The sequence below is a fragment of the Camellia sinensis genome, chromosome 7, assembly GCF_055761805.1.
Source record: "Camellia sinensis isolate YWXY chromosome 7, ASM5576180v1, whole genome shotgun sequence".
NCBI lineage: Eukaryota > Viridiplantae > Streptophyta > Magnoliopsida > Ericales > Theaceae > Camellia > Camellia sinensis.
Window position 1 is genome coordinate 4,780,281 of NC_138967.1, and position 15,159 is coordinate 4,795,439.

Below are 15,159 nucleotides of genomic sequence, written 5' to 3' on the forward strand. Positions count from 1 at the left end.
CTTCCTTCACCATTGTTTGCCTTTTGTTGCTTACTTCTTCTGTCCTTCCTCGCCACCTCCGCTGCTTTTACAGCCCCCCCCCCTCCCCCCCCCAAAACAAGATCTACACATTATTACAACACAAAGTATTATGGGGCAATTACACTGCACTTGTACTTGCAAAAGTTAACTACTAATTAATGAAAAAACTTATGACTTTATGCTTTAATATATGTAAAGTTTATCATTAATTTGAATTTTTTTTTTTATAAATTTACACGTAATTGATATTGGCCCAAGTATTATTTACCATAATTGGTTGTAATAATAATCAGAAGATTTGGGTAAACTTCTTGATACGTGGTTCATGTGGGTGAGAATAAAGTGCACCCTGAATTAATCGAGGAAGAATCTTCATTGGAAGTCCAAACAGTTTGGACAATCACCAAATCCCCTGTAGCTTCCTTATCGAATACAAAATTGTGGATCCCGCACCTTTTATTAGTCGTAACACTCTTGGGATAATAATACTATAGCCCGCTTAATAACACTTATAAGTCAACTTATTTAATTTTAAATTTGATTACACAAAATTGCCTAGTGGTGTTTAATTTTAATTTTAGATTGTATGTTATTTGGCTTTTTAAGCTTATTTAGCCTAAAAAGGTGAGTTTTTCTTAAGTTACAATTTGTAACTTTTTTAGGGCATATTGGATTTTTGCAAAACAAAAAATTGTGTGACAACTTATTTAATTAAACAGGTTTAGCTTCTTTTTATTTTTTTTATTTACAAATTATGAAAAGTTACACTAAACAGATTTATAACTTATTTTAAATTTTTTAAATTAATAATAAAAAAAATTATAACCATAAAAATTAACTTATAACCAAATGAGATTATATGTTTAATTACAACGATGCCCTGGGCTACCAAACAATTTAATTAGTAAAAGAGTAGGTGACTTACGCAAACAAGTCACCATGGCCTTTCGAAATGTCAATACTGGCATTTTTTATGATTGTAACTTCAAGTAATATTAAATTTCAATAACCAATTGTCTCGAACTTTTAAAGTTTGTTCATTGACATGGTTTTAAGTGACGTGAAGATAATGAGAGTGATGCATAGATCAAGGGGTTGGCAAGGGCAATAATGACTCCAAAAATTTTGAAATTTTTTTTTATAGGTATGATGGTGTTGTCCGAAATTTGAATCCTACATGTCACCGTCCCCTTTCTTCCCCACAGAACTATGAAAATGATAATCAAATATGAGAGAGAAAAATGTTATTTGAAGAGACTATAGTAGTGAATGATTGATGATGATTTTGAGGTGTTGGAGATTTGCAGTGAGGAGATGAAGTAGACTGGCGGATAGTAATGTTGTTGACTTCTTGGTGATACACTACAAAAAAATTGATTTTTCGCGACAGTAAAATATCGTCGCTAATACTCGTAATGCCATCGCTAATACTTTTTGCGACGGCATTTTTATTTTTTTGCGACGGCACCGTGCAGTCGCTAATAACGTTTGAAATTTCTTGACTTTTTTGCGACGGCCCTATTTTACCGTCGCTAAAAATATTATTTGAGACGGCAAAAAATACTGTCGCTAATAGTCTTTTTTTTTAACAAAAACATTGTTTTTTGCGACGGTGTGGTGTCATTGCAAAAAGTATAAAAAATATGAAATTTTCTATTTTTTGCAACAGCGTAATGCCGTCGCAAAAAATATTAAAAAATAATAAAATTTTTATTTTAAATAATAAAATTTCTATTTTTTGCGACAGTATAATGTTGTCGCAAAAAGTAAAACCTGTAACAAAATTAATAAAAATATTAAAATTTTTTATTTTTTCCGACGGTGGCGCCGTCTCTCACTCTCCAAAATATGCTCTGAGCTGATTATTTACATTCCATTCACAAAAACATCATAACTGAAAATAAAAATAAAAATTGATAAAACCATCAAATTTAATATTTTACAAAGAACAATTAAACTGTACATGTTCATAAAAGCATATTTAAATTATAAAATTCACCCCAATCCTAAAAAAAAATAATAAAATAAAATAAAATCTAAAATTCACCAATAAGCACATTGGATATTTAAATGCTCTTACAAAAAATAAAAAAATAAAAAATTTCCAACAAGATTTCAATTTTGGGCCTATTTCAAAAATCAAGCTGCAAATTCCTTACTTCTAGAATCAGATCTTCCCCTCGGCAAAATTTATCCTTTTGACCTACAAATAAATAGATAACAGTTGCAAATTATAATCTTTTGGAGAAACCAACTATTTAAACACCAGTAATGAAGACAATGAAGACTGTGGAAAGAACACTTGCGTTGTCATCAGGAACAACTGCATATCTCTCAATTGGAGAAACCAAAGCTTTCCCTGCTCAAAAAAAAAATAATAATAATAATAATAACAATAATAATAATGGAATTCAATGTAGTCCAAAATAGTGTAATAAACTCTTATTGTAATATACCTGGGGAATTTTTTCATGTCTGATGGGAGTGGGAAGGGTTGGACTTATAGGGTTCCTACCTGTCTTGGATTGTAGAATACACAAATTTATTTTGTAGGAACTCACATGTAGAGGGTCCATCAATAGGGAGATCATACATGTTCATGGAATAGGGTGATTAGCCTCTCATCAGTAAGTATGCAAATTAAAGTTATGTTTGGATAGTAGGAATTACATAGAATCTCATCATTACTAAAATATTCATTTCCGCATAAAAAGATAACAATATCACTTTATAAGATTAGATTCAAGCCTATTTATTTATTTAAGATGAGATTCAAGCCTAGACGGGCTCATGGTATGCATCCTTAGTCCAATAAGATGAGATTCAAGCCTATTTATTTAATTAATTGATAGTTTAGTTTACGTGGTGTTGAAAAACTATCAAACTATTGACCAAAATTAATTGAATATTTCATCTGAGTCCAAACAATACAAACATTTTAAAAAATATCATATACAGGATACTCACAATGACACGGGGAGGGCTTGTCAATCCACTAGAGGCCCTTTTTTCTTTCAAAAGAGCAGCCCATTTCTGCTCCCTCATCTACGAAAAAAAAAATGCAATCCTGCCTTTAGGCAATGACAATATTATCTTTTATTCGATGAAAAGCTACAAATACAAGACCCTTAAGAGTAAAAGTAATATTGTATTGCTGGTTTGAACACAAAAAAGCTATGTCCTTGTACATCTGATATGGTAATGACCCATTGGACTAAACTCACCTGTGAGCCTTCCATATCAATCATATTTCCATTGGCCAGAATAGTATCAACAACTTGTTCGTTGTCAAATACAACAAATCCAAAGCCCCGAGAGCGTTTAGTGACATGGTCTCTTATGATCTCGTGTTCCACTACCTTTCCATACTTTGAGAAGAAATTCTTGAACTCATCTGAGAAGAATGGGGAACCAGTTTAACCAGGATAACAACAATAGCAGAAGAACATGCAAATTAAAATGTGCAATCCCAGACCGTGATCTGGGGGCAAAAAATAAAGTAAATACCACACCTTCAGTGACAGAGGTAGGTATCCCACCAACAAAAATCTTCTTTGTTTTAAAATCCATAGATTCAGCAGAACCTTTCAGAATTGTTCTTTTGATCTCAACCTGCTCAGAAATTTGACCGTGTAAGTTGCAATGCCTAAACCTTCTGACAGAAGATATTATCTTGGTCAAAGTTCTATGCACTTTCAGAAAAGTGGAGAGATTCTCCAGCAACTCAACAATCCAAATCTCCTCAATAATAACAAATTTTATCGACAAAAATTATAGAGGCATCCTGGATACAATTCATCACAAGTCAAGCATCACAAGTCAAGCATCAGTCAAAAAACAGTACTTCACATCGCAGCACAGCTATGTCCTCAATGGCAAAACAACAGTTCAACCTGCTTCCAAACTAACCTAACCCTATGCAGTAATAGGTAGTATGCCAAGCATTCTTTTGTTTTCCGACTTTCACAGCAATCAAGCAGAAAGCATTTCTCCATTGGCCAGTGATAAAGGGAAATCACATTGTTCACAGAGAATTTTAAACATAGTTGTCGGTTAATAATGCATTTGCCAGTAAACTTTATTTATTTATTATTTTTCATGAGCAGCCTTATACAATATAAACCCCAAAAAAAATGTAAAAGGGGTTACTTTTCATTGTTTAGGATCTTGGGATATTAAAACAAAATTACCTGACACTAATCTAACTATTTCGTATATATTTTCCAAACCAACACCAGAGGGAGATAAATTTCCAAGCCAATCTTGAAACAAACACATTTATTTGGGTGGGTACATAGAGGAAGTCTTGTGGAGAACAAAAATTAAATAGAAATTTAAGAGAGTAAGCTTCTGTTTACTTTGGCACGGAATGTTTATTACTTCAAGTTTCAAGTTCCAAGTTCAAAGGCACTAAACAAGATGTAAAGTTAAGGAAAAGCATCAAATTTTCTATTTTTCTTCTCTCTTCGCCACAGTTTTTCCTATCAGGAAAAATAGCAAAACCCAGAAACACAAAATGCACAAAGATTTTTCTTCCAAAGTAAATAACCCAAGTGAGGAAAAGCACCTGTTTGTCATTGATGACATGGGTTTCAGAAAAAACAGTGTCAACAACAGAAGGATCAGCATAAGTGACAAACCCAAAACCCCTGGGTCGACCAGTGTGCCGATCTTTCATTATAACCGAATCTGTAATCTCCCCGTACTTCCCAAAGTACTTCGTGAACTGATCTACACTCACACACCACCCCCAATCACACAAAACAAACATCAAACAACACAAACATCAAACAACCATATCATAATGTAAATTGAAGAATTTGCCATCAAACAAAACAATCTAGATATTTTTGCAGAAGCAATTGAAAGAAGAATGAGCTGACCTAATGTAGTGTCTTTAGCTAAACCCCCGATGAGATTCAAGCCTATTGTTCAAACCAGCAATACAATACATAGCTTTGATGAGATTCGAAGAGAAACATAGAACCAGAGAAAAAGAGAAACAAAGAACCAGAGAAACATAGAACCAGAGAACTTCGTTTGCTGGTAACGGCTATCGATAGAGAAGCGAAGGACTCCGACAATAGTCGTCGATGTCTGGCTTCCTTCATTCACTGGTGCCCGTGGCTCGACGCCGTCGTCGCCCATGCTTACAGTCGCGAGAGAGAGAGAGAGAGAGAGATTTGGTAGAAATTAGGGATTTTGGTTCTAAGAGATTGGGGATTTTGAGGAACGCGGGAATGGAAAAAATGGAGGGAACCGAGCAGGCGGGATTGAGAAAAAAAAAATCAATAATAATTTTCATCATAAATGAATATTTAAATAATAAAAATAAATAAATAATAATTTTTATTTTCTTTTCGTTATCAAGGTTGAAAATTTATTTGTTTCATTTTTATTTTAATGAATAAAAAATTATTATTATTATTTTTTATTTGGTAGAAGTAAGAATAATATTTTAATAAAAAATATTTTCTATTAAGAGTGATGAGTGAGAGAGAGACGGAGAGAGAGAGAGAGAGACAAACAGACAAAGAGAGAAAGAGATAGAGAGAGAGAAAGAGAAAAAGAGAGAGAAACAAGAGATGAGCGAAACAAAAAGAGAGAGAAAGAGAGCGAAAAAATATAAATGAGAGAGAGAATAGAAAAATAGAGAGATAGAAAGAAGAGAGATGAGCGAGAGAGACAGAGAGAGAGAAAAAGAGAAATGAACGAGAGAGACAGAGAGAGAGAAAAGAGATGAGAGAGATAGAGAGAAGAGAGATGAGCGAGAGAGACAGAGAGAGAAGACAAATGAGAGAGATAGAGAGAAGAAAGATGAACAAAATACATACAGACAGACATACAAACAGACAAATAGACAGATAGACAAACAGATAGAAAAAAAAAATAGTGATGAGTGAAAGAAAGAAAGAGAAGAGTGGTGGTAGTTGAATGGCATTTGCAGTAGTGGTAAATATAGTAGAGAATATGGGTGGTGAGAGAGAGAGAGATTGGTGAGAGACGAATAGAGAAAAGAGATAGAGAGACAGAGAAAGAGATAGAGTGATGAGCGAGAAAGAGACAAAGTGGTCGCTAAAGTGCATTTTCTTGTAGTGGATCGATAAATCGAAAGGGAGCTCAATAAATAAAGAAGAGATGAGGGAGAGAGTGAGCAAGGCGAACGCAGTGGAGGAGAGAGAGACAGACAGACAAACAGACAAGCAGAGAGAGAGAGAAGAGTGATGAGTGAGAAAGAGAGACGGAGAGAGAAAGAGATAGACAGAAAAAGAGAGAAACAAGAGATGAGCAAGAGATAAACAAAAAGAGAGAGAAAGAAAGTGAAAAGAGATTAACAAGAGAGACGTAGGAAGAAAAAAAAAAGAGACAGAGAGAGTGGTAATAGTAGTGGTCATAGTTTCACCCATTAATTTAAGTATGGTATTTGTTTTGAGCTTTCAAATCATAATTCTACATTCATTTTTCAAAACTCAATTCAAAATATAATCATTACTTTTCGAAACTCATAACTAAACACATAATTCAAAACTCTTTTCAAAACTTAATTCAAATCAATTTTTTAAATATTTAAATATTTTTAAAAAAATTTAATTTTGTGAGAGACAAATAAAGAAGAGAGATAGAGAGAGACAGAGATAGAGTGATAAGCGAGAGAGAGAGAGACAAAGTGGTTGCTAAAAGTGTATTTTCTTATAGTGGATCGATAAATTGAGAAGGAGCTCGATAAATAGAGACGATGGGAGTAAGGGAGTGAGCAAGGCGAACATAGTGACGGAGAAATAGACAAATAGACAAGTAGACAGAGAGAGAGAGAGAGAAAAGTGATGTGTGAGAGAGAGATAGACAGAAAAAAAGATAGAGAGAGAAAGAGAGAGAGATATAGAGAGAGAGAGAGATAGAAAAAGAGAGAGAAACAAGATATGAGCGAGAGATAGACAAAAAGAGAGAGAAAATAGAGCAAAAAGAGATGAGCGAGAGAGAGACACAGAAAAAGACAGAGACAGAAAGAAAAGAGAAATTGGCGAGAGAGATAAAGAGAGATAGAAAGATAAGAGAGAGAGAAAGAGAGAGAGAAAAGAAATGAGAGAGAAGAGAGATGAGCGAGAGAGACAAAGAGAAAAAACAGAAGAGAGAGATAGAGAGAAGAGAGATATGCGAGAGGCACAGAGAGAAAATGAGAGAGAGAAACAGACAGAGAAAGAAGAATGATGAGTGAAAGAGATAAAGAGAAGAGAGAGAAATAGAGACAGAGAGACAGGAAGATGAAAAAATGAATGAAAAGAGAAATGTTATATCAAAAGAGTAAAACGACATTGTTTTTTTTATTTTATTTTTTTTGCGATAGAAAAATACCGTTGAATTGATTCAAACCATTTTGTGACTGTATATATATGAAGCTATCTCAAAACCACAATCACTATGCTAGGTTAGAGTTTTCCAAAAACTCTTTTGAGAAAATTATACTTTCTTTTTTTCCGTGTTATATTGTTTTTACTGAATTTTTTTAATATTTTAAGTATTTTTTTTAATTTTTAGAGACATCTAACATAAATACACCTAAAAAATTTAAAAATTGTAAAAAAAAATCTTTTAAAAATTCACTAAATAACAAAAATACAATAATTCAATACATTTTTTTTGTATTTTTATGTATTTATTAATTTTTAAAAATATTTTTTCATAATTTTTTTATTTTTTAGATACATCCAAGTAAGGTGCATCTAAAAAAAATATTTAAAATTTTAAAAATATTCACTAAAAATAAAAATAAAAAAACACGAAAGTCACTTTTTTGCGACGGTAGAAAATGCCGTCTCAAAAAAGCAGAGTATTTGCGACGGCACCATTTGCCGTCTTAAAAAAGCAGAGCATTTGCGACGGCACAATTTGCCGTCTCAAAAAATGAGAGTATTTGCGACATCTCAAAAAAGCAGAGCATTTGCGACGGCACAATTTGCCGTCTCAAAAAATGAGAGTATTTGTCGTCGCAAATACTCTGCTTTTTTGAGACGACATTTTCTACCGTCGCAAAAAGTGACTTTTTGAGACGGCAAGTGTGCCGTCGCAAATAGTTCTGTCTCATATACTCACTTTTCTTGTAGTGATAGAAGTAAGATGGAGAATATTATCAGAGAAGGGGGTTGGGGTTATGGCAACAACACAACATTTTCCATCAAAATTTTGGACAAATTTTGGATGTTAGAGCAAATTAAAATAAATTTAAAAAATTAGGAAGCAAAATGGAAACATACTAGAACTTAAGGGCAACAAAATATAAGACGTGGCTCAACAATGATATTTGGTTTTGCACCTTCGAGGGAATGGAACTCTTACCTTTGTCTTGCAAGTATTTTATTTTGCCTCCTATTTCACTATTAAAAATGGATCTAAGACTTCTTTTTTGGTGGTCAAAGAGTTAGCCACACAGATTACAATCCTTTGGTTGTTTATTTTCTGAGTTTGTAGACTGATTTTAAAAGAATAAGCATCAAAGTGATTAAAAACCAAATTCAAAGATAAAAATAAGAAAATATTGAAATTTTAAAGGGATAATGTGTGATTTATCCCCTTTTTAATTTTTTTTTAATTTTTTTTTTTTGATCGGCAAAAGAAGAAACTTTATTGATGATAATAATTTGATTACATCAATAAAAAAGAGGATGGAAGAAAATGAGTGCAAAAAACATCAAAGCGAACACAAGGATTCCAACTAGGTTGGCACCCAACTGCATGCCCAATCATTTACTAGCACACCAACATGTTGATGAGAAACTAATCACAACCATAATGCAGCCATAATACAACTAAATACTCTAAGGAAGAAATCCTTGCAACCTCAGAAAAGACCCTTTAAGAAACAAAGCACACTATGATCATAGCAGCCAGCCATATCAGAGTAGCAATAGCTTTTCATAATAAAAAAAACAGACTATCACAATAGAGGTAGTAGCAGAGACATAGCAGAATATCACAACAGAGGTAGCAACAGAAAAATAGACTATCACAGCAGAGGTAGCAACAAAGAAAACAGACTAACACAGCAGCCAGCCATAGCAGAATAGCAGTAGAGGTAACATCCATTCAAATTTCAGCAAGCATCTACCTCCTCCAACCCTTAGAGGTTTTGTCTCACCCATTTTATATTTGAAACAATCTCTTGAATAGAGTAGAAACACCTCATATCATAAAACTTAAACCACAAGGCTACTCTAATTTTATTAACTCTCACAAATCATCAATGACAGGTTGAGTATTGTTAAAGATACAATCATTTCTATATATCTACAAGGACCAAACAACAGAAACAAAAACAACTCCCAAACTTTCTTTTCCTTTTTCCTAAACTTCCACCCCAACCACCATTGCATCAAATCTTCAAAAGATCCTGGTATCACCCATTGAATTTCCCACCAGGCCATGATGTTTGACCAAACATGCCACACAAAAGAGCAAAACGAAAGGAGATGATTAGAGGTTTCCACCTCAGCTTTGCACAACACACAGGGCAAAATCCCATTACCTCTCAAAACTCCAATTCTACTAAGGAATGCAGATGTTTTCAACCTACCTCTCCATGTAAGCCAATTAATGAATTTGGCCTTAAGAGGAGCAAAATTATTCCAAACCAAATCTGGAAAGCTAAGGACAGGTCGAGAACTTTGCATGCACCAGTTATACACAAAGCCAACTTTAAATATCCCTGACTGCTCAGCCTTCCACCTGATTAAATCCTTTCGATTAAGATGAAGGCATGGCCCTGCTCCCAATAGATTTTGCAGCCTTATCACCTCATTTTCTTCCTATCCACAGAGAGGCCTTCTAAAATTAAAACACCATTTGTTGCTATTGTCTCTACAAGAACTCTGCATCTTCAAGGTGATCTCCTTATCTAAATTCAGCTAGTACAACCTGGGAAATTGAGATTTTAGGCTTGATGTTCCCAGCCAAATATTATCCCAGAATTCCACCCTATTCCCATCACCAATCCTAAACTCTACATTGTCCACAAAGAAATTATACAACCTAGGATTTAAATATGACATAGCAAGAACCTCTTTCCATATAATAGAAACAGAAACAAGATCATTGAATGGAGCAAACCATTGACACCTAGATACACCATATTTGGCACATATCACAAATCTCCACAAAGCCTCATCTTCCAAGGCATATCTCCACCACCACTTGAGTAGTAAACACTCATTAGTCAATTTGATATCTCTGAATCCAAGACCTCCTTGATTCTTATTCAGCTGCACCTCTTTCCACTTTACTAAATGGATTTTCTTTTTAGATTCATCCTCTTCCCACAGAAATCTTGCTTGAATCTTATCAATTTCCTTAGCAACACACCCAGGTATCTTAAACAAAGACATATAATAGATAGGTAAGGAATACAAAACAGATTTGATAAGAGTGACTTTTCCAACATAAGAGAGCATCATTTTGTTCCATCCAGACCATTTTCTTTTAAATATGTCCACCACTGGCTGCTATGTTTGTTTCCTACATAGGTTAGCTCCAAGTGGCAAACCAAGATAATTTAGTAGTAACTTATGACTCAAACAATTAAGTTTAGCTGCAAACTCCACAACCAACCCCTCTTCAACTCTCACACCACAAATCATACTTTTATGAAAGTTTATCTTCAACCTCATGACCACTTCAAAGCATCTCAAAATTCGTTTCACGGCCACAATCTCAGCCCATTCAGTTTCACAGAATATAATAGTGTCGTCAGCGAACTGAAGATGAGATATGTTAACCTTTCTATCACCCACTGTCACTCTTTTTATCATCCTCAACTCCTTAGCTCTTGACAACAATATGTTCAACCCTTCAGCAACAACATTAAACAAGAAAGGGGAAAGAGGATCACCCTGTCTTAGCTCTTTTTGTGGACATAATTCAGCAAACGGTGAGCCATTGACCAAGATAGAGATTCTAGGAGATTCCATACATTATTTTATCCATCTAATCTATCTTGATCCAAAACCAAAATTAGATAACATCTGCAGCAAACAATTCCAGTTAACAGTGTTGTACGTTTTCTGAAAGTCCAATTTGAGAATGAGGCCCTTCTTCTTTGATTTTTTCCACCAATCCACCACCTTATTTGCTATAAGCACTCCATCCACAATGTTTATTCCCCCCACAAAAGCAGACTGGGCCTTATCAATCACAATAGGCAAGACTTGCTTGATTCTATTGGCCAAAACTTTGGACAGCACTTTATATGGAGAATTTATTAGGCTAATAGGTTTGTAGTCAAGAAGAGAGCTTGGATTCTCCTTCTTGGGGATAAGAGTAACAAAAGAGCAATTTACCCTATAACCCAATTTACTATTATTATAGAACTCCTTCATAAACTTTATGATGTCACCTTTCAAGAACTTCCAACCTTTTTGAAAAAAAAAATCATGTTAAACCAATCTGGGCCTAGGTTTTGTTGCCATCACATTCTTTTATAGCAACCCATACTTATTCCTCTATGAATTCTTTCTCCAAAATGTCAACTGCTTGGTTAGCATCAATCTTCTTGAAGTCTCCTCTGATTCTTGGCCTATACCTCCATTGTTCAGTAAATAAATTCTGGAAATGGTAACAAGCTGCTTGTTTGACCTCACTTGGTTCTTCAACCTCAACCCCATTAACCGTAATAGAAGCAATCAAGTTTCGGTTGTGTCTCTTAGTGGCCATAATATAGAAAAATCTAGTATTTCTGTCACCTTTCAGAGCCCAGTCCATCCTAGATTTTTGTACCCACATCCACTCTTTTCTTTTCTAAGCTTCCAAACCTCTTCCACCTCAGCCAACTCCCTCAATTCAAATTGTAAATCCAAATAATGTAGTTCACTTTCAACTTCTTTCAATTTTGATTCCACATCACCAAACACTTCCATATTCTATCTTTTCAAAGCTACTTTTGAGGCTCTCAGCTTTTCCATAATTATATAGCTTGCCCATCCATGTACACATGTTGATTTCCAAGCTCTTTTTGTTTCGTCAAGAAATTTGGTGTGTAAAAGCCAAGCATTGACGAACTTGAAAGGTTTCGAACCACAATTCCTATCATCTTCCATTAGAAAAATGGGTTATGATCAGAAAAAAAAAAAAAAAAAAAGTCCAAGTAACCCCTAAACTTTGTATCTATACTATTCCAACCACTCAGGGTTAACCAGAAATCGGTCAATCCTGCTCCAACTCTGAGAGTTGTCCCAAGTGTATTGCCTACCTAACATTGGGATGTCAACCATTTTAAGGTTACTTATAAAATTTCAAAACTCCAAAATCCAACAAACCCACATCTAAACCAACCAAATTGTAAAAGTCCAACACCAACTTAGTAACAATAACACTTAATCATTACACTGTGATCTTCATATTACAATTCTCAATAATGAATTGTTAATTAAAGTAAACAGAGCATATTGTGGGCATGAATAATCAAGGAGATCGTATAGAATGATGAGAAAATTACCGTGGAAGATGACAAAAGGAAGAGAATATGTGCTTGTTAGTGTACAAGTCAACGTAAAGATGATTAAAATTTTTGGAACTGGTTTTGAAGCCATTAATTATGGTAAAAGGAACACAAAAACCAAAGGAACCCCAAGATTTTAACATGAAATCATAGCAAAAATTTAGGGTTTTTGTGGTCCCTGGAAGATTGGGAGTTGTATGAATTCTAGTTTGGGTTTATTTTAAAGCATATATGAGAAACACCGATGGAGGATGAAATATATAGATTATTAATTTATGGATTTGATTGGTATGTCGGTACATGATGAGAGTGTCTAGAGAGAGAGAGATGGAGAGAGAGAGAGAGAGAGAGCAAACTGACCTGAAATCAAAAACCGTTGATATATCGGTCGATACACCAATGGAGGATGAACCGTTGATACACTAATCGATACGCCGGTGGGCTATAGCTTGTGAAATCAAGAAGCCTCTGTGACTTCTTGGTGTTGCTTCGTGAAAGTATAGATAGACTAGGGCACAAGAAGTATAGATAGATCGACCTAGAGTTGAACTGTTTTTTTTTTTTTACTGAAATTCGGAGTGCTAAATCAGAAATTTTTTTTGGCGCCTTATTTGTTTGACCTATTGTAGCGGTTGAGTAGTAAACATAGCTAAAAAAATATGTATAGCAGCAGTTTAAAAAAAATGCAACTAAAAACTTAATTTTTAATTGCGGTTAATGACCGCCACAATAACCACTTTATAGCTGTGTTTTTTGAGGCGCTGCTATAAAAAAACGCTACTATAGCTTGAATTTCTTGTAGTGACTTCATAGACCAAGTCTTAGCATAACTTGGAATATCAAACTTTGACTGGAGAGAGAGAGAGAGAGAGAGAGAGAGAGGGGGGGAATAAAATAATAGAAACTGTAAAACTATATGCAACAACAAAATCTAAGTATTATTAATGTAATTTACTCCACAATTAGAAGCAATTGAAATAAATTGAGATAAATCCATAAATTCAGAGTCAAATTCGAGTTAATTGAAACTACAGGGACTAAAATTCAAGAAACTTTATCATTGTACAAGAGAACAATTTGAAATTTTATTTTTCCTGTTAAGTCATATAAAGTCGTTGATCAATTTTGTACATGTGGCAAGTACAGTTAAAAAAACATGTTATATTGAGTTTAATTTATTTGTTTTTATTTATTTTCTGCATTTTAAAAATTTTGAAAATATATTGACATTTTTTGTTTTTTCAAAAAATGCCATTAGATAGCTTAGAAAGTTTTTGGCTTAGTGGCATTTCTCAAAATGCTATAAAATATTTGTTTAGGACACTTTTCACCTAATGCCATAAAAAGTAACATGCACTTACCTAGTTTATTAACGTTTTTTTTAAAAATGCCATTGCTACTAAAGTTTTGTGACATCTGTTGATAAATGTCACTAAAACAATTTCTTGTATCATTCTTTTATAAAATGCCATAAAATGGATGTGACATTTCCTTATTGAAATGCCACTAGAGCCTTATATGTTTCTGGTTCTGTGACATTTTTCTAAAACGGGTTCCCAAATATTATTTTTGTGACATTTTCTAAAGCATGCCACTAGTGTAGTGCCACTAAAGTGTGTTTTTGTTGTAGTGTCACCCATACCTCTGTCCCTCCTGATACACCCTTTTCTTTCACTAATAGTTTTAACTTCATTAAAGTCCCCCCTTAAACACCATGGATTAGGGAAAGCAGACTTCAAATTGGATAATATACCCCACAACCTCCTCATATTCAAATCCTCGTTTGGTGTATAAATGTTACCAACTACACAATTAAGAGAAGAATACATAATACCTGCCAAAATGATGAAACTTCTGGAACAACAACACTCCTTTAATGAGAAAATCTCAGGATTCCAGATGCATAGCAGCCCACTAGCACTTCCATCCACATCCACAGCCATATACTCCATCAAATCAACAGGCCACAAAGATCTGACAACACTTACATCAATGCTTGACCGTTTTGTTTCTTGTAGCAGAACCATGGCAACATTTTTCAACTTCAGCAATTCCTTAACCCTTAATCTTCTATCTGCCCTACCAAGCCCTCTCACATTCCAGGATAGAATCTTCATAAAGACACAAGTACTCACCAAAGCCCCATTATCAAGTGCTAGAATTAAGTACCTGGCACCACCCTTTTTGCCTTCACTCTATCAATGTCTTCGTTTTCCATCTGAATTATTCACTCCACAGCTTCAGCTTCATTCTCATTCATTGCCAAACCCAACTTCATTCCCAACTGTACGGTGGCCTCTGCTTCTTTTCTGATTTTCTTTTGCTTGCATAAGGTGTTGCTAATAGATAGTGATGATGAGGTAACCAATGCTGCTGCTCGAACAAGGGCACCTCTTTGGAAGCCATTTCTGAATGGTGTCCCATTTCTCCCATTTCTTCTCCAGAATTTACCCTGAATTCCATCGTTGTTAATCTTCTCATTATCACTGAATCCCTTTTTTGTTCTTATCTTTTTACTTTCATTTAATTGGGCCTCAACTCTATTAGCCCAAACATATGCACCAGGTTGAGACACTTCCCCTTCATCTTCATTTGGGCTGAACTCATCATCATTACTTTCACCATCCCCAACTTCTTCACTTGGGCTTTCCTCC

General features: G+C 34.4%; 1 protein-coding gene across 1 annotated transcript; it reads right to left on the reverse strand.

Moving 5' to 3' along the window:
- Positions 1-1,918: 1,918 nt before the first annotated feature.
- On the reverse strand, positions 1,919-14,958 carry LOC114309527 (heterogeneous nuclear ribonucleoprotein 1). The gene is made up of 6 exons (XM_082877326.1): positions 14,340-14,958; positions 4,589-4,752; positions 3,534-3,633; positions 3,246-3,415; positions 2,989-3,066; positions 1,919-2,380 (listed from the first exon to the last, which is right to left on the reverse strand). The coding sequence occupies exons 1-6, from the start codon at positions 14,620-14,622 to the stop codon at positions 2,276-2,278; spliced, it is 900 nt and encodes a 299-aa protein (XP_082733452.1). The 5' UTR covers positions 14,623-14,958; the 3' UTR covers positions 1,919-2,275.
- Positions 14,959-15,159: the final 201 nt, after the last annotated feature.

What these genes read in the sequence shown, in the direction of transcription:
- LOC114309527 (XM_082877326.1), bottom strand. Translation starts at nt 14,622, where the DNA reads ATGAAGATTCTATCCTGGAATGTGAGAGGGCTTGGTAGGGCAGATAGA. An exon ending in TTGATATGGAAGGCTCACAG is followed by an intron (nt 3,067 to 3,245) that starts GTGAGTTTAGTC and finishes TTTTTTTCGTAG; the next exon opens with ATGAGGGAGCAGAAATGGGC. An exon ending in CAAGCCCTCCCCGTGTCATT is followed by an intron (nt 2,381 to 2,988) that starts GTGAGTATCCTG and finishes TTTTTTGAGCAG; the next exon opens with GGAAAGCTTTGGTTTCTCCA.